At 44.2% G+C, this 20,677-nt stretch overlaps 1 protein-coding gene across 9 annotated transcripts in view; it reads right to left on the bottom strand.

Moving 5' to 3' along the window:
• The window catches only part of ADGRG2 (adhesion G protein-coupled receptor G2), a 135,079-nt gene that overhangs the window by 44,650 nt on the left and 69,752 nt on the right, over positions 1-20,677 (bottom strand). For all 9 annotated transcript variants that reach the window (XM_044234411.1, XM_044234414.1, XM_044234407.1 and 6 more), the window contains one exon: positions 2,305-2,340. In XM_044234411.1, coding sequence (XP_044090346.1) covers positions 2,305-2,340 — 36 coding nt within the window. The remainder of the gene's footprint in view (positions 1-2,304; positions 2,341-20,677) is intronic.

The raw sequence follows: 20,677 nt of genomic DNA, 5'->3' as shown, positions 1-20,677 counted from the left end.
GGATATTACGGAAATAAGTCTTGGAACCACAGCAAAATATGTGACATACCACTTCCAAATTTTTTTAGCCAGAGAATTCAAGAAAACATTTTATACTTTGAATAATTGTCAAACTACAATTATGAAATATATGAGCACGTTGGCTCCACTCTGTTTTAGTAATGCCTGGCACTTTTCCCAATGTGAATTGATTTAAAAAACAAAAAACAAAAAACTTTGCTATCACTCAGTACAGTACCACCTAACACATCTTCCTGGTAAGTTATTTTAAAATATGGCAGCTATTAAGACAATCAAGTTCTAAATTTCCCATGGAGTAAATACACTTACGCTAAGAGGTCAATCTACTACACACACTTTGCATGTTTAAGTATTAAAAAGATCCTATGGCTTGACTTCTACATATACACAGGAAAAGTAAATGCAAACATTTTACAAGTAACACAAGCTCTGCTGCAGGAGGCAGACTGATATATTCAGTGGGTAAGGACACCATTTGGGTGTGTCAAGGCACTTGGCTGGCCTGTCTTAGACTGCTCATGCATTGGCTGAAACACACACACCCTGTCTTACATTATTGCTTTCATATTTTGTCATTGACTACTTTTTTTTTTTTAAATCACCAAGGATATTTCTCAAGAAATAAGATGGTTTCTGAGCAATAAGATTCAAAGTGTGGGTATGGAATCCTTTGCTGTTGGGACAAAACAAAATAACTGGCCAAAGCTGGTTTTTTAATGAATGAGTATCCGCTCTTCTGAAAGGTGATGAGTGGTGAGAAGAGGCCAGTAAGCACAACCCCCTGCTGGTCCCTGGATGTGTTCCGGCTGTTCCATTCCAGTTAGTGTGGCTCTCCCCCGGGGAACCCAGGACCCAGGCTTTGACTGGAATCAGTGGGTGCCTCCAAATCTCCATATCCTCTATTTCCATGCAAACAGGATTTTGCTAAGATATCGCCATGATTAAGTCAGATGATGGCTACTGTACTAGGAGAAAAATACAGTGGTTCATTGCACCCTAGGAACCTTTAACAGCAAGGGGGCAAATTGGCACAGTCCAAAAAGCTTGGGCTTCGGAGGCTTGCAGTCCTGGTTTGAATCTTCACCCCATCCCCTTTATCACTCAGAGTAATGATCGTTATGACTTCTTGCGGGTTTACTCTGGGCCAGGTGCACAGGTCATCTCCTTTCACCTTCATGACTACTTGTGAAGCAGATACCATTATATTTCCCGATTTATACATGAAGCAACTGAGGCCCAGAAAGGTGAAGAAACTTGCCCAAAGTCACACAGCTAAGCAATGGGATGTGGAGGGTGGTGTCCAAGCTCAAACACGAGTAGTTTGCTTCCACAGAATGTGTGAACATGAGCAAGTTTTATCCTCTCTGACCCTCAGTTTCCTCGTCTAGAATGTGGATATAGTAATTCCTATACTGCAAGACTGGAAGCTGAATGAGATGTCCGGAGACTCCTAAGCATGTGGTATGTCCACAAGAAGTTAACAGCTATTGTTACGAATTTCATTTAAATGAATTAACAGCAGAAGCTCATTTTGATACATCTAAGGATAGAATGTGAATGGACTGGCTCCTTACCATAAAAGATCGTTCTACAATATATGGTACACCAGAAAGAACGCAGAAGGAGGCGGCAAAAAAGCCACATGCTGCCTGTGCCTAATGGGGGCAGGGAGTTGTGTGACCTTGGGTAAGTTACTGGGGCTTCACTGTCCCATAGGCTCTCACCATATGGGGCTAGACCACTTTATCCCTGACTTCCGGTTCTGGTTCCAGCTAGCAGTCGTGAATGTGGGTTCTAGTCCTGGTTCCTGCCAACAGGGTCCTAGTGAAAAATTTCTCTTGATTTGCCTTCCCATTCTCAGGAGGGCTAAGCCCTCAGAAGTCCTTTGAAAAGTATTTGTTCAGAAGTGACTGAGGAAGTATACTGAAGAGAACATCTCAAGCCTCAACTATACAGGAACACTGGGCAGGTTTATGTTCTTAATACTCTACGGGAGACCTATGAACGAGAATACTAAAAATAATGTTGAAGAACTTAAGCAGTTCCCCAAACGAAAACCCACAATGTATTCCTCAGCTTTGTCCATATATGTGGGGGCACCAATTTGCCTGTCCTCTTGTCTGTGTGAGCTATTGACTTTTCAGGTGTAGGTTTAATGACAGAATTAAATCAACCTGCATGGAGAAAAGCAATTTTGCTGTACCTGACCTCATGCCCTATTGCGTGAGGAACATTGAAGCTATTTTCCTGAAATTCCCCAAAGCCATGAAATATCAGTCTTACCAGATGGTGATAACAGACTGGAATTATCGGCATTCTCTGTTGAGGAAAAAGGTGATTTAAAGTTAGTTTAGTTTGTGCATGAATTTGTAGATGAACAGCTTTAACAGGAGCAAATGGAAAATGAATTGCAAATAGCTACCAAAAGAGGGCACTGTATGACTTTACAATTATTTCCAAAGGCCTGTCATCAGTACTTCTCGACTCAATTCTCTCCAGACACATCTCTGGTGAAGCAATTCTTCCAGTTTAACCTTTGACAGTGCTCTCTGTATTCTGTCATATAATGATTTAGTATATTTGAAACTGAAAATGATGACTGAGAACTTCAGTTGTTGGCTGGTATTCATTAAAATTTGTAAAAGTAAAGGGGCGCCCGGATGGTTCAGTCAGTAAAGCATTGAACTATGTTTCCACTCAGGTCATGATCTCAGGGTAGTGGGATCAATGCCAACCCCCTCAGCAGGGAGTCTGCTTAAGATGCTCTCTCTCCCTCTCCCTCTGCTCCTCCCCTCTTGGGCTCTCCGCCTCTCTAAAACAAAAAAAGTTTAAAAAAAAAATCTTTTTCGAAAAACAATTTGTGAAAGTAAAGGTATAGGGGCGCCTGGGTGGCTTGGTGGGTTAAAGCCTCTGCCTTCAGCTCAGGTCATGATTCCAGGGTCCTGGGATCGAGGCCCGCATCGGGCTGTCTGCTCAGCAGGGAGCTTGCTTCCTCCTCTCTCTGCCTGCCTCTCTGCCTGCTTGTGATCTCTGTCAAATAAATAAATAAAATCGTTTTTTTTTAAAAAAGATATATATACATAAATGAAACTTCCATTAACTGTGCTTCCTTGTATGCCTATCTGCACAGCCTTCCTGTTACACCTAGCAAGCCGCTACTTCTTTCTTAGGAGTTAAACCCCATCAGATGCCTCTGCGTTTATAAACTACAAGAACTGCTATTATCTACTTTCAGAGGATGTTCAGATCCTCTTAAAAGGAATTCTATTTTTTCCTCTCTGAAAAACAACACACACTTACTAGCACAACCCGAGATAAATTACAGATAATAAACAAAAAAGAAAATTAAAACCACCTATAATTTCACCACCCAAATATAAACGACATTAATATTTTGGCATATATGCTTTGCTCTCTCTATGTTTATATGTATATCTACATACGTATATAGATTTATGGATATATGTGTATATATATGTGTTTATATGTAGGAGAAAGTTCATATCACATCAATGATTTATATCCCAATTTTTCTCATGACAGTATATCCTGAACATTCTTCTCTATCATTAAACAATTTTCCACAATACTTAACTTGTGGTCACTGTATAGCACTTTAGTGACTGGATATACCATTAATTTATACCACAAATTTCATTTTAGTGGTACAGTTTTCCATGATTATCAACAATGTTGAAATAAATGCTTTTGGCTAGGGGCACCCGGGTGGCTCAGTTGTTAAGCATCTGCCTTCAGCTCAGGTCATAACCCCAGGGTGCTGGGATTGAGCCCCAAATCGGGCTCTCTGCTTGGCCGGGAGTCTGCTTCTCCCTCTTCCTCTCCCCTGCTTGTGTTCCCTCTCTTGCTGTGTTTTCCTCTGTCAAATAAATAAATAAAATCTTTTAAAAATATATTTTTGGGGGACGCCTGGGTGGCTCAGTTGGTTGGACGACTGCCTCCGGCTCAGGGCGTGATCCTGGAGTCCCGGGATCGAGTCCCACATCAGGCTCCCAGCTCCATGGGGAGTCTGCTTCGCTCTCTGACCTTCTCCTCGCTCATGCTCTCTCTCACTGTCTCTCTCTCTCAAATAAATAAATAAATAAAATCTAAAAAAAAAAAAAAAAACAAAAAAATATATTTTTGGCTAAATTTTTGCAACACATACTTGGCTGCGTCCCTCAGAAATTCCTTGATTTTATGTGTTAATAAAACATTTAAAAAAAATTTTTTTAAAAAGGAATTCCTTGATTTTGGCTGCCAAAATGCCCTATAGGAAACAAACCAATTCAGACAGCCCTCTGCAGCCATGAATGCTGCTCTCCCGAACTCTCATCCATGTGCAGTATTACCTTGAAAGTTTTAAATTTTTTTTAATTATAGAGGGAGGAAAGATTATTTCTATAGAGGTATCTTGAAATACAATTTTAAAAATAATATGTATGTTTGGGGGATGCTGGGGTGGCTCAGTAGGCTGGGCGTCTGACTCTTGATTTCGGCTCGGTCATGATCTTGGAGTTGTGGGATCAAGCCCCATGCTCGCTCAGTAGAGAGACTGCTTGAGATTCTCTCTCCTTGTCCCTCTGCTCCGCTCAAAAGTGCTCTCGCTAAGAGAAATAAATTGATCTTTAAAAAAAGCGGGGGGGGGGTGTGCCTGGGTGGCTCAGTGGGTTAAGCATCTGTCTTCAGCTCAGGTCATGATCCCAGGGTCCTGGGATCGAGCCCCGCATCGGGCTGTCTGCTCAGCAGGGAGCCTTCTCCCCCCAGCCCTCCGCCTGCCTCTCTGCCTACCTGTGATCTCTGTCAAGTAAATAAATAAAATCTTTTAAAAAAAATAAAGAATACGTATGTTTGGAAACTAAAATTGCACAGTGAAACATACCTGGTAGGCTCCACAAGCCTGTTTTTCCGAAGTGGTGGTAGGGTACTGGGATCATTAAAACACAATTCGGCTTAAAAGCAAGACCGATTGAGTGTTCAAGTTCCCAACTGCGCTGCAGCCAACAAGGCAAATGTATGCCGAGTGGTTAGTGCCTCGATGCCCCAATATAATTGAAGCGCTTCCTCTTAGTTCTCTGTCCTTCAGTATCTCCCTCAGGCTACTTTAATATTCCACCAATTAAAGAGTCAGTTGAGGGGCACCTGGGTGGCTCAGTGGGTTAAAGCCTCTGCCTTCGGCTTGGTTCATGGTCCCAGGGTCCTGGAATCGAGCCCCGCATCAGGCTCTCTGCTCAGTGGGGAGCCTGCTTCCTCCTCTCTCTGCCTGCCTCTCTGCCTACTTGTGATCTCTGTCTGTCAAATAAATAAATAAAATCTTTAAACAGTCTGTCGAGTTAACAAGAGCTTAATTTTTTAAATACTTTTGGGAGCACTAAGGGAAAATCACTTGTTCACACCTTGGTATGAATTACCTCCAGTTGGCTGAATTATTCTGATCCTGTAGCAAAGACCTACCATACTGGGCCATGCTGAAAAGTACTGGGAAGAATCAACATTCAAGTATGGGCTCCTCTGAGAAGGACACTTACCAGTGTGGGCAGGGGAGGTGGAGGGGGCCGGGAATGTGCCACGGGCCAGGAAGAGCATGAGAGCACTGTGAAGGGTTCGGTAACAGGCAAGCGGGGTGGCGAGTGATGTCTGAGGCCAGCAGAGGCTTCTACTGCTGCCTCTACAATTTTGCCCAGGGGCTGACCATAGCTGCCTATGGTTCCAGCCTCCTTCACTGCCAAATCCCCTGACCCGTAGGCAGAGCTGGCCTCTTCCATCTTGGAACCGTGCAGGGCTCCCAGCAACGATCTACACTGATGAAGGGAGGAAATCTGGCTAATAAAAGCCAGAGATTTTTAAACTCTTATTGTCCTTTTTTTTTTCTTTTAGCATGTTTTTTTTCCTTCTAGGGGCCTGATTGCTTAGTGACTAACATTTTATTCACTTTTTTCTGTCTCTCATTACAATCCTCCACATCACGCCTTCTAGTCCAAAATAGAGACGCCCCCATAGGCCTTGCATTTTCCTGACTATCAGCCTGTTTCTCTTGGGCTCTCTCCTAACTCACTTCCCATTTGTTACAACCAAAGAGGTGGTCGTCATTTCCACTGAGTCATATACTTGAGCTCCATGCCATTCTTAGGAGACAAAACATTTCCATTGTTACAAGGATTCATAAACAAAGAAAAGAAAAACATTTAAATTTTTCAGATTTTCCTTTGGAAACTTACAAAGAGCACATTTTAAAGCATTATTCATTTATTAAGCTCTCATTTAAGTCAATAAATAAAATTCCTGGGGGCGCCTGGGCGGCTCATCAGTTGACTGTCCCACTCTTGGTGTCTGCTCAGGTTATGATCCCAGGGTTGTGGGATCCAGTTGGGGCTCCACGCTCAGTGGGGAGTCTGCTTGAATTTCTCTCTCCCTTGCCCTCTGCTCCTCCCTACCGTGCTCCCTCTCTCTCTCAAATAAATAAATTTTTTAAAATTAATAAATAAAATTATTATGATTGGTCTATAAAATTTACCCAGTATGACTCTAGTGATTTTTTTTTTTAAGTACATATATTCCAATTATCATGTCCACGCATATGCTTACAATGAAAGCCAAAGACAGGAACTGGAATCTCAAGAAACCAAACCCCTCAACAGTCTATTACCCTCCATCACCTCCCTGGCACTTTCTTTCCTCAACCCCAATCCCATGAGGCCAAGTGTGGTCTAAGCACTGCCAAGTGAACGCCTTACTGTCTTTGCCTCTCCAACTCCATATATCCCAGAACTCCTTTATCACCAGGCATCATTTCCATACCTTTTGAGTTCTTGAATTTGATGGTGTTACTGGTAACATCTGCCAAATAATTTAAGATGGAAATCTCCGTGTATTAGCTTCCTGTTGCTGCTGTAACATATTACCATGAGCTTAGTGGTTTAAGACAACACAAATGTGTGATGTTAGAGTTCCGTGTCAGGAGTCCAATATGGATCTCACCAGATGAAAATCAAGGTATCAACAGGCTGCATTCCTTTCTGGAGGCTCTAGGAGGGACTGAGTCTTGCTTATCTGGGTCACTTTAGTTCCTTGCAGTTGTAGGACCAAGGTAACTCATTTACTTGCTGGCTGGAAACTGAGAGCCATTCCCAGATTCTAGAAGCTACCCACATTTTGTTGTTCATGCCTCATTCTTCTATCTTCAAAGACAGCAACAGTGGGATGGGGTGGAAGGGGGGGACTCCTTCACCTGGGGCATCCTTCTCTTTCACTCCTCTGCCCCCTTCTTCCACTTTTAAGAACTCCCAGGATTAGATCCTACCCACCCAGGTAATCCATGATAATCTCACACTACTTAACTTCCATCACACCTGCAAAGTCCCTCTTGTTATGTAAGGTAAGATCCTCGCAGATCCTAGGCATTAGGACAGGGACATCACTGAGGAGCCATTATTCTTCCTACCATACTCAGAAATCCAACTCTTTTTTAAATTATTATTATAGAAAATATGCAGGGCACCTGGGTGGCTCAGGTGGTTAGGCAACTGCCTTTGGCTCAGGTCATGATCCCGGAGTCCTGGAATCAAGTCCTACATAGGGCTAAGCTCCACAGGGAGTCTGCTTCTCCCTTTGACCTTCTCCCCTCTCACGCTCTCTCTCCCTGTCTCTCTCTCAACTAAATAAATACAATCTTTAAAAAAAAAAGAAAGAAAGAAAGAAAGAATATGTAGGGCACCTGGGTGGCTCAGTCGTTAAGCATCTGCCATGATCCCAGGGTCCTGGGATGGAGCCCCACCTTGGGCTCCCTGCTCAGAGGGAATACTGCTTCTCCCTCTCCCACTCCCCCAGCTTGTGTTCCCTCTCTTGCTGTCTCTCTCTCTCTCTGTCAAATAAATAAATAAAATCTTTTTTAAAAAGAAAGAAAAAGGAAGTATGAGCTGCAAGAAACCACCCTCTATGGCGGGGGAGGGGGGGAGAATCCCACAGGTCAAGGGCCTGGAAACCTAGAGTTCGTCTCAGCCGTAAAGTTGAGTGTATAAATCACGCGCTCACTCTTGGATCCTCACCCGACTCCTCCCTCCCCCCCGCTCCCCCCAACCAGTACTCTTTTCCCCATAACATGGGGCTACTGCAAGGGACTAAAGTGAGATGGTGTCCATGTGATAAGCAGTGGCTGGTGCTTCCTATGAGCCAGCCTTAATGCCTCAATATGCACTTATTATTTAATGAGCCTACAACTCCATGAGATACGTGAATTCATCACCATCAATCCATTTGAGTGCTTGAGAAACAGTCTGGGCAAGGAGCCCTGGGCCCCTTCAGTAACTCACTGTACAGCTGACATTTGAACGCAGCCAGTCCAATTTCAGAGCCAACCCTGCATCTCTATTCTATCCTGCTTCCAAACACAAACTCTCTTGACCATAAATTAGTATATAAATGTAGGGTATTCTTAATATTCCCTAATTGCTCTCTTATCTGTCCCTTCTTCCCATGGCCGCTGTCCCCTTCTAAGCCCAGGCCTTGATCACCTCATATGTGAGTGAAATATTAGAACTCCAGAATCTTCTCATTGGAAAGGATCTTTAATGTTCTTGACATTCACCTTCTTGCCCACTGCAGTAATCCATTCAACACATGCCTACCACTGGCTCACGATTCCAGTTTAGCTGCCAGGCAAGCTCTATCCCACTGGCCAGGTAAGTGGAAATCACACTAAATTTTTTGAAAGTTTGAATTACTTACCAACATTTAGAAATCAGATGATTTCAAATGGAATTCCAAATTTTCACCTCTTCCACATTGGGAGTTTTAGAAGATAACCTCCTTGGGTCAGCCCTCTGGCCCCTTAGAGCATACTCTGGCCACAAAAGTCAGTAGAGGTGGCTCTCTCCTTTTTATCTTAAGGTTTATTCCTTGACTACACCACTCACTGCCACCTGTCCAACACACACTATCTGGCACTGTTATTTAACTTTTCTTTTTCCCAACTAGATGCTAAGCGGCTTGATGCTTTATTATCCTCTAGGAATACGACAGTCCAGGGCCCTGAATCTGGTAGATGTTCAAAAATATTCTGGGACTGGGGCACCTGGGTGGCTCAGTCACTTAAGCATCTGCTGGAGTCAGGCTCTCTGCTCGGCAGGGAGTCTGCTTCTCCCTCTGACTCTCCCCCTCTTATGCTCTCGCTCTCTCTCTCTCAAATAAATAAAATCTTTTAAAAAAATATTTTGAGGGACGCCTGGGTGGCTCAGTTGGTTGGACGACTGCCTTCGGCTCAGGGCGTGATCCTGGAGTCCCGGGATCGAGTCCCACATCAGGCTCCCAGCTCCATGGGGAGTCTGCTTCGCTCTCTGACCTTCTCCTCGCTCATGCTCTCTCTCACTGTCTCTCTCTCTCAAATAAATAAATAAATAATCTTTAAAAAAAAATATTTTGAGACTGACTGATGACATCATTAAGGAGTCTCCATCAGTCAGGGATCAGTCTGGAACCCATTGAGAGGCAGGTAGTACAACAGCAGGAATTTAACATAAATAGTGCAAGGAGTCAGGACCCTGGGGTACAAGGCACAGCAGAGGAAAGACAGGGAATGGATCTGAGAGCCTTGAGGCAGATCTATAAAGGAAAGATTTTAAAGTATTTCTTGGACAATTATTATTCAGAATCTGAAGTTTGGAATAGTAATCATAATTACCAATCACAGCAGACAGATCTTACAAATGTGTGCTAAAATGGCCATTCAAATATACATCATGAACAACATAAAAAATTCAGTGACCCTGAGCTTTCACTGCCTACAACAATGACCTCAGTTACATACCCTTTATAGGCTTTTCTATTTCTTCTAATGCCTTCTTCCTGTTCCTTCACTTCTGATTCCTGAAATCACCTTCCCAGCAAACGACCTGCATGCAAGTCAGGCAAGGTCACAGCTGACCGTTTCTGATGTTTTCATTTTTCTGCCCACTCTTGGATGCCGTGGGGGCCCGTACAACTTAAAATGGGAGGCGGCTGGGGGCGCCTGGGTGGCTCAGTGGGTTAAGCCTCTGCTTTCGGCTCAGGTCATGATCCCAGGGTTCTGGGATCGAGCCCCACATCGGGCTCTCTGCTCAGCAGGGAGCCTGCTTCCTCCTCTCTCTCTGCCTCTCTGCCTACTTGTGATCTCTGTCTGTCAAGTAAATAAATAAAATCTTTAAAAAAAAAAAAAAAGGGAGGCGGCTGCTTGTGTCAGACCTGTGACCACAGGAACACGAATGAAGATTTCCTTCCAACACACGTGCCCCAAGTTGAATGGGAAAGATTAAGGCTTAATCTTTGATTAGTGCATCTGAAACAGATACGACCAGCTCCCCTTGCAGGAATATTCTAGACCCAGCTGAAACTTGTAATCTGGTGGCCTTCCTTCCCTGGATTGAATTACTATTCCATAGAGAGATGATTCAAAACTAGGCGCCACGCCTAGGCACTCCTATATGGGAACCCCAAACAAAACAATATTGTTTTGTTATTACATTGGCTCTTCAGGGCTTGGAACAACAGATACTCTTCCAAGAACTGTATTTTCAGATTTTACTACATAACCAACAAAACGAATGAAAACATTTCTCCTTTGGCACAGCCCAAAGTGTTTACTCGAGCTGTGACCATCTCACGTCACGCTGCTCAGGACGGTCTCTGACATACGTTTTTATTAAACGATTAATAATGACATCATTAGAGAAGACTTCAGCTGCGAGCTGGTGGAACTTCCCCAAGCGCAAACAATCAGCAGTTCTTGATGGGCCTTGGTCTTTAGTGAACGCTTCTGAGACGGAGTGTCCCCGCATTCCCATGGAACAGATGCCCTTCTAGCCAGACCTCATCTCTGACTCTTCCTGTCCCCTCACTCAGCCACAGGGCGCTCCCTGCTATTCTGCCAATACTCGGGCCATATCCACACTTCGCACTCACTGTTTCCTGTGCCTGGAACACTTGTCCTCCCAGGAACCCCCTGGTTTGTGCCCTGGTGCTTCCTTGGAATTCTGCTCATCAGCTTCGCTGAGAAGCTGATCCAGACCAATCAATTTAAAATCCCCACATTTTTCCCCGTTTGCCTGACCCTTTCAATCTCTTTCTCGTTCCATCTAACGAGTATGTGCACATTTATGTATGTGTGTTTTTCTATTTGTGCACACTCACATAGGCGGCGCTAAGAGAGGGCATCTCCTATTTGTGCTCCAGACCCTTGTAGTCCCAGCCCTGTGTAATTGGTTAAGACTTTTTTTTAGCCTCCGAAAGCCAATGTTCACTCCCCTGGGGGCAATACTGTCCCGGGAGAGAATGCACGTTCAACACTTATCTCCACTTATTCCCAGGAGAGATGCGGCTTAAGGAAAGCAACATTTGCTTGGCTGCCCTTCTCCTCCCTGATTCCCACTCCCGCCTAGGGTAATTCTACTGTGAGCTGCTGACATACTCTTTCGCGCCAAAGCAACTCTAATTTATGGGTTAGCAAGAGTTTCTTGTCGTTTTAAGTGCAAAAGTACCTGGAAATGCAGGGTGGGGGCGCTACTGGCTAGGGTACAGAGTTTTTTCTAGTCTACTCTAAAAAAAAATTTTTTTTTTTTTTAATGATTTTGCTTATTTATTTGACGGGGGTGTGGGGTGTTGAGAGAGAGTACAAGCGGGGGAGCAGCAGAGGGAGAGGGAGAAGCAGACTCCCTGCTGAGCAGGGACACCCCCCGTGAGACTCAATCCCAAGACCCTGAGGATCACAACCCAAGCCAAAGGAAGATGCTTAATCAACTGAGGCACCCAGGCGCCCCTAGTCTCCTTTATCACACCACTCTATGCCAGCTCACAATCGAGCAGCGATCCACTGAGCATCTTAGTTTACGTTCTCTGGGGGTACAGAGGCTAAAATAAGGACTTGGGTGCAAAACACCCTCCCCACTCTCCCCAGCCCCTACCACAGAACAACATGTATTGTTTTACACAGCCATGAAATAAATACGGCGGCCGGAGAGGAGGCTGCTGCAGGAGACTGGCCAGGCAGGACGCGATGAGGACCTGAACTTGTGCTTGGGAAGCTGGCATGAAAAGAGGTTCAACAGACATTCTAAGGTAAGACGAGAGGATGGGGGGGTTCCCCTGGATGTTGGGGTGTGGGGGAAACAGGAGTCAACCCCAGCAGTCCATGTGACTTTGCCCTGAATCTCTCAAGTGTGGTAAGTAGGTCACGAACGAACATAGACTGTGAAGCCCAGATGACCTAAGTCCAAAGCCACCACTTGTTAATTCTGCACAACTTTTGTAATCTACCACTATGTAACTCTGGACAACATCATTAACCCACCCGCACTTCAGCTTCCCCTCTGGAAAACAGGGATGACAATAATCACAATAGGACATACTTCATCGGTATGTATGAGGAGCGCACACAGAAACCCCTGCTCATGTCTGTAATTAACAGGATTGTGCCCTCTGTTCCTCGTTTTCCTAGTGACCTTTCTAAAAATGGTTTCTCCCTTCTACTGAGCAAGAGCTCCACTTCACTTTCTTTCCGTTTTCTACCCTTTGCTTCTGATTATCAAATACCCTTGGAATCTCTTTGGAAATGTAAGGAAAGAAGCAGAAGTCAAAGGATTTCAGGAGATCAGGTGACTGTATCTTTGGTTTCTTAAGGTCTTTTTTAAGATTTTACTTATTTATTTGACAGAGAGAAATCACAAGTAGGCAGAGAGGCAGGCAGAGAGAAGAGGAAGCAGGCTCCCCGCTGAGCAGAGAGCCCGACGTGGAGCTCGATCCCCGGACCTGGAGATCATGACCTGAGCTGAAGGCAGAGGCTTTAACCCACTGAGCCACCCAGGCGCCCCGGTTTCTTAAGTTCTTGCACAAAGTCTAGACCCCGCACAGTTTCAGGCCCAAAGTGAAGGGCACACCCAATTGTGATATTATTAGAGTGCCCTCTAGTGGGATGCCCGGTCTCCCCAGGGGTCACTGACAGGTTTCTAAAAATTAACATTACTTTCTTTTCTAATTATAACAATAATAATGTGGGTTTATGTGGAGAAAATTCTAAACCACAGAAAAGTGGAAAGAAAAACTTTTTAAAAATACTCATACTCAGGTCACCTGGGTGGCTCAGTGAGTTATGCCTCTGCCTTCAGCTCAGGTCATGATCCCAGAGTCCTGGGATCGAGCCCCGCATCGGGCTCTCTGCTCAGCAGGGAGCCTGCTTCCTCCTCTCTCTCTGCCTGCTTGTCTGCCTACTTGTGACCTCTCTCTCTCTGTCAAATAAATAAAATAAAATCTTTAAAAAAAAATACTCATACTCTTTCTACTCAAAGATGATGCTGGCTGGCAGTAAGGCTCTTCGGAATATCTTCGGGCCAGCTGCAGAACAGAAACATTTAAATAGAGCCTTGGGAGATGTTAGCATCATGTTTTACTTAGAACTATTAACAGATACAAAATTGAGCTCGTTAGCGTTCCAGTATGTGCAGTTTCTCAGTAATGGAGCATCAGGGCGAGGCTAAGTTGTAATTCCCAGAATTCCCTTTTCTGTAGGTTTCTGGAGAGCATCGTTTGTGAGAGCGCTTCCTGTGGGACACGTGGACAGAGGCGGAGCAGCAGGTGCCTCCCTGCATCCGTGTGAGGGTGCTGCCAGCCTGCAACTGCTCCAGCCACCCCCCCGCCCCCCACATCTGCTTCAGCTTCGACGCCCGGGTGGGGTGGACATTTAATTTCGTGCTAAGCGCCCAGCTTCTGCGGGACAGCCATACCACCAAGGTCACAGGTAACAAGAACAGATGTGAGTTTCAGTCTGTTTCATGGCTACAACTCACGCCCATGGGTTCCAACCTGTGTCACCCTTCTTCCTGCCTCCCTGCTGCCCACCCATGGCAAGTTCTGGCACCAGATGTGAAGACAACAGCTTTACAGAGGCCGCTCAGCCAGCTCCCGTGGTTGTATAAGGTCAAATCCCTGTGACAAATTCCTTAGAGAGAGAGTGTGTGTGTGTGTGTATGTGTGTGTGTGTCCCTCCCTAGTGACTCTCCTCCTGTGACTGAACCGTGACTTACTCCATATAAAGGAGAAAAATTCCGAAGCAATTAGAACAAATGGCCTAAGCTGCACGGTTCACTACCATAGCTACTAGCCACACGTGGTTACTTAAATTTACGTTAATTCAAGTTAAATAAAATGAAAATCCAGTTCCTCAGTCATGTTTCAAGTACTCAACAGCCCCACAGTGCTGGTGGCTACTGTATAGGGCAGCACAGATACAGAACCCTGCCATTGCTGGAAAAATCTCCATCACTGGGTTGGTCTCTAGGGATCCGGCCGGTATTACCAGAATTCCCACCCATGTCAGATGCATTACAGGCATCTCCACAGGCATCACCTCCTTTAATCTGCGAGTCATTCTCTTTTTTTTTTTTTAAGATTTTATTTATTTATTTGACAGAGAGAGATCGAAAGTAGGCAGAGTGGCAGGCAGAGGAACAGAGAGGGGGAAGCAGGCTCCCTGCTGAGCAGAGAGCTGGACGCAGGCCTCGATCCCAGGACCCTGAGATCATGACCCAAGCTGAAGCAGAGACTTAACCCACTGAGCCATGCAGATGCCCCATCTGCAAGTGATTCTTGAGAGATACTGCTACTTTACAGATAAGGACACTGAACCACAGTGAGTAAACACCATGTTAGAGTCAGAGTTAATAAATGGTACAGGTAAGATCCGACCCCAGAAAATCCAGAACCTGTAGTTTTCACCATATGCCAAACTGTGAAAGTCCCAGTGGCCCAGGTTGGAGCAAAGGAAGTGGATGGCTCTGGTGGGCCTCTCGCACTCAAAGTACTCTCTCAGTAGCGACCATCACCCCTCTCCCAGCTCGGACCTGGGTTCTTAAATGATCTCAAGAAAGAAGGGGCACCTGGGTGGTTCAGTTGGTTAAGCGTCTGCCATCAACTCAGGTCACGATCTCAGGTTCCTGGATGAAGCCCCACATCGGGCTCCCTGCTCAGTGGGGAGTCTGCTTCTCCAATAAATAAAATATTAAAAAAAAAAAAAGGAATTATGAAAGAAGAGATACCTACCCCACTCCACCACACCTTCCAATGGCAGAACGAGATGTACCAACAACCCTGGCGAGCAGGGTCACAGATGTATTAGTTAAGGTAAGGCAAACTGCTGCACAAATTAAATTCTAAAATGTCAGGGGCTCAAAAAAATAGAAGTTTCTTTTCCATGAGTAAAGTCCAATCGGCCACCTAGAGTAGAGAGAAGGGTAGGGCAGAGATAGGGGCATCTACTCTACGCAGTCATTCAGGGGCCCAGGAAGACAGAGGCACTGCCATGTTCAACATGAAAATTCCAAGTCTGCTCTGGACAGCAATATCCAGCCGGCAAACAGGAGAAGGGAGAGTGAGGGAAATCGGGTTGGGAGAGTTTTATGGCTAAGCCTGGAAGTGGCAAACACTTTCCGACACCTATTAACCAGAATTCATGGCAAGGGAGGCTGGGTGAGGGAGTGTAGCTGTGTGGTAACGAAGAAAAAAAAAATTAAAGTTTGGTGAGCTGCCAGCCAGTCTCTGCCACATCGATTTAATTTGAGTGCTGTGGAGTAATTAATATCCATTAAACTAATGATGGGACAAAATTAATGCTAAAATTACTCTCCCCAACCACTATTTTCTTTTCCTTTGCCATGATATTGACAAGTCAAAAATCAAGGAATCAAGAGGAATTGGAGGAAAAGGAGTCCCTGCCACTTTGCAGCTAAATCAATGAATTCCCTTCTTTGTGCCTCGCCTCCCTAGTTTTGCTCCCAACGAACCTCCATATTATGATTTTTTCATCACACTCAAGAGAAGGACTCCCATATGACAAATCATCTCTGTAAACAGCTACATACTAGTAAAAGCCACCAACAAAGGCTGGAAGTATGGATATTCCCGTTGTGGCCCAAGTTAGAAAAGCTGCATTTTGGGGGCACCTGGGTAGCTTAGTTGGTGGAGCATGCAACTCTTGATCTCCAGATGGTGAGTTCAAGCCCCATGTTGGGTGGAGAGATTACTTAAGGAATTTTTTTTTAAATCAAAGAAAAAAAACGTTGTATTTTTGAGTTGCCTCTATTTTGAGGCTGTGTAAACCTTACCCTTTGCTGTAGCACTCCTGGATAGAAATCTCTCAGCAGGGCTTTTGGCCTGTGTGTATTAATGGTTCGTGTTCCAATGTCCTCACTATATACCTTCTGTGGCTTGTCACGAGCTTTGAAAGACTGATTTGGCGGTAATCTCCTCCATATGAATAAAGTGCCCATGTCCCTTTATTTCCAATGGATGAATGAGCATGCCTCCTTAACCAAGTCTTAAATGTGATTAAGAGACTGGGCTCCTGGGATGCCTGGGTGGCTCAGTCGTTAAGCATCTGCCTTTGGCTCAGGGCATGATCTCACGTGCATGGGATCGAGTCCTGCATCCGGCTCCTTTCTCAACAGGAAGCCTGCTTCTCCCTTTCTGTCTGCCTGCCACTCCCCCTCCTTCTGCTCACTCACTCTCTGTGTCAAATAAATAAATAAACAAATAAATAAATAAATAAAATCTTAAAAAGAAGAGAGAGGCAGAGAGAGACTGGGTTCTTGAGGGAGACTTAATTGCATTCAAATCCTGGCTCTGCCTTAAATAAGTTTTTAACATTTCCTTACTTGTATTTGTGCATTGGTAAAATGGGGGTGATTACTTTGCATAAAGTTACATTTATAAAGTATTTTATCATAGTTCATCAATAAATCATAATTATTACTAATACAGATTTTATGATTCTGTGCTCTTGGATAAAGTTCACTTTTATGTAATAATCTAGTTGGGGTTTTTTTCCCCTTAATGCAAACAACAGATCAATAACTCACAGAGGGGAACTTAAAAAATCATGAAGCTGGGTTGAGCCTCCAACTCTTGATTTGGGCTCAGGTCATGATCTCAGGGTCATGGGATGGAATACAGGGTCGGGCTCTGTGCTCAGCACAGTCTGCTTCTCCCCCTTCTTCTGCCCCTCCCCAACTCTGGCTCTCTTTCTCAAATAAATTAACAAAATCTTTTTTAAAAAATCGTGAAGCTGGTTTTTGTCCAAAATTTGCACATATGTGATGTCCACCTAACCATAAAACGTTCTTATCTATTCACTAATGCTTAATTAGCAGGACTATTTTAACACTGTCAACTTTCCACAGCTTAGGACCATAGGAAGGCATCTTCTAGAAAGATCATGGGGTTCCATCTCTGCATTACACGTCACGAAACAGAAGTTCATAGAAACCCATCTCAGAGGTGAAGGAGACTTGAAGAACGACCTAGTACAATTTTGTAAATCTAGAAACCGGGCCTAGGTAGTCACTTGGACTATATAAAACTATTTCAAAAACTCTTTACTTATCCACAATAGGCTGCATGAGAAAAACAGAGTGTGATTTTTTTTCCAAAATTATATCCATATTGCTTGTCTACTGTTGATCACAAAAACTGGATACGATTATATATGTCTTGGCTCAACACAAAAATGGGGAAAATTTTTTTTTTCTTTTATTTATTTGTCAGAGAGAGAGAGAGAGCGCGCGAGCTTGAGTGAGAACTAGCAAGGGGAGTGGCAGGCAGAGAGAGAAGAAAGTTCCCCCTGAGCAGGGAGCCCAATGCAGGGCTCGATTCCAGGACCCTAGAATCCTGACCTGAGCTGAAGGCAGATGCTTAACCAACTGAGCCACCCAGGCAACCCAAAAATTTCTTTCTTAAATAAATCACTTGAAAGACAGTATATTTTAGGAGTTGGGCGTTCATTGGAAGAAAAGAATTACAAAATATATCATGGGTAAGGAAAAGACTAGAAACCATCCCCTTACGGGCTGTAAGTGAGAAAGCAAGCTCAGAAACATGAAGGGATTTGCCCAAAGTTTATTCATTTGTTACAATTATTTTTAACGATTTATTCATTTTATTTTAGAGAGAGAGCATGCGCAGGAGGGGCAGGGGGAGTTTTAAGCTAAGCGCGGAGCACAATGCAAGGCTTGACCTCCAAGACCCCGAGATCAAGACCTAAGCAGAAATGAGGAGTCCGACACCTAACTGACTGTCCCACCCAGGCACCACCATTTGTTACAATTTTTTAAGGCCTACTGTGTATGCCAGGGACTGGGGTTACAGCAGAGAATAACACAAGGCCCCCGGCCTCAAACAGAGTTTATAGTCTAGTGATGTTATGCAACTCGCTTGAAAGTTTCAAAATTCTACTTCAAAAATATCCTATAACTGAAAATTTTTCCGTAATTCAGATACATCCTCTCCTTTCTGCCCACTAAAACCCAGAATGTTAGACTTTACTGTGGACCCAAACCAGTGTAATAACAAGTCATGTATTATATTAGGAGAAAGACTATGTATGTGTAATACAACACAGTATAAGAAGAGCCACATACTCAGTTCTTACTCATTCAATTAGTGAGAAAATTATAAGCAATTCTGATTTATTCACCAAAGCAAGACTACTGCCCATTTCATATTTCCCACTTCTCTTCTTTAACAGAATTTTACACTATTATGAATACTACAACAACAAGAGAGTATAACTTCTTTCAGCTTTGTGTACTCCTAAAAGAAAATAACACAATTGCCACAGACGTCACCGCAAAAGCATCTGCGATTTATACTGATGCTTTTTTACAGCACTGTGATCTTATGAACACAAGACTTCTTGCCAAGATCAATGTGTTTCTTATGATTTCCTTGAGTAAGGATATGCCTGTATCAAGGTACATTTCAACAGCATTTTTTTTTTAATTTTATTTATTTATTTGACAGAGACACCGAAAGACAAAGAACACAAGCAGGGGAAGTGGGGAAGAAAGGAAGCTTCCTGCTGGGCAGGGAGCCCGATACGGGGCTCGATCCCAGGACCCTGGGATCGTGACCTGAGCTGAAGACAGACGCTTAACCAACTGAGCCACCCAGGCGCCCACAACAGCATATTCTCTTGGACTATCAACTTACTCCCTAATAGACTAAATCAGTGAAGCTACTGCTTTTACTCTTCAGATATCCCTCAATCTTCACCTGGTCTTTTGGGGGGTACAAAGCCATCTCAGGATAAATGAATATGGCTAAGTTTTCGTCCAAGTTGCAGAAAAATCGTTTTCAACAGCTTCAGGGACTAAACACTGAGGAAGTGGTTAAGGACACAAGTTCCAGAATCCCAGCACCTCCACTTTCCAGCTGTGTAAACCTAGAAGTAACTCAAACTGTGCAAAGCCTCAGTTCCCTCATCGAGGAAGTAAGGGATTAACATTTGGCTGTTGCTACAGATCCACTAAGGTAACATATGAAGCATTTATAACGACATGACAGGTAACATGACTGACCCTTAAACATGGTTTTGAACTGAATGGGTCCACTTACACACAGGTGCCTTCAATAAATAGAGCCAGTACTGCAAATTTATTTTCTCTTCCTTATGACTTCTTTCTTTAAAGATTTTATTTATTTATTTGTCAGAGAGAGAGGAGAGAACAAGCATGGGGAGCGGCAGACAGGGGGAATGGCAGACAGGGGGAGGGGCAGTCTTCCCACCTAGCAGGGAGCCCAATACAGGACTTGATGCCAGGACTCCAGGATCATGACCTGAGCCAAAGACAGGCGCTTAACTGACTGAGCCACCCAGGCGTCCCCCTTATGATTTTCTTAATAATATTTTCCTTTCTCTAGTTTATTTTATCATAAAAATGGAGTGGATAATGTATGTAACATACAAAATATGCACTGATCCACTGTGTACGTGATCGGTAAGGCTTCTGGTCAACAGTAGGCTATTAGTAGTGAAGCTTCTGGGTAGTCAAAATTATAGTGCATTTTTGACTGTGCAGGAGTCAAGTACACCTAAACCCCCTGTTTTTTTTTTTTAAGAAGGAACTGTAAACCTTTGTAAAGTTAACTCTTATATTCATTAGAATGCTTTCTGAGGCAAGTCAGAAAATACCCATTTGAAAGTATCATAAACATTAAGGACATTCATTGGGACCACTTAACAAGAAATCCAAAATCAGACAGTTCTAGGAGTGGTCCCACAGCTCGGGGAGACCCAGGTCCTTTCCTTCTTTTTTTTTTTTTAAGATTTTATTTACTTGACAGAGAGAGACACAGCGAGAGGGAACACAAGCAGGGGGCAGAGGGAGAAGGAGAAGCAGGCTTCCCACTGAGCAGGGAGCCTGATGCAGGGCTCGATCCCGGGACCCTGGGATCATGACCTGAGCTGAAGGCAGGCGCTTAATGACTGAGCTTTCCAGTCACTCCCCCCACCAGGTCCTTTCAATCCTTCTGTTCTTTCCTCCAGGGACTCAACACCTTCAAAATCTCGGGTTATCCCCATTTTCCACTGGTACTCGCTACCTCCTTTCAGTGTTTTTAAGATAGCTACCACTGGGGTGCCTGGGTGGCTCAGTGGGTTAAAGCCTCTCCCTTCAGCTCGGGCCATGATCCCAGGGTCCTGGGATCAAGCCCCGCGTCGGGCTCTCTGCTCGGCGGGGAGCCTGCTTCCCTTCCCCTCTCTCCCTGCCTGCCTCTCTGCCTACTTGTGATCTCTGTCAAATAAATAAATAAAATCTTTTAAAAAAAAAAAAAAAAAAAGATGGCTACCACTGTTCCAGGCATCAAA

Source organism: Neovison vison, chromosome X (assembly GCF_020171115.1).
Source record: "Neovison vison isolate M4711 chromosome X, ASM_NN_V1, whole genome shotgun sequence".
NCBI classification, from domain to species: Eukaryota; Metazoa; Chordata; class Mammalia; order Carnivora; family Mustelidae; genus Neogale; species Neogale vison.
Note: the sequence above shows the minus strand (reverse complement) of the source record. Positions and strands in the feature narration are given on the sequence as shown.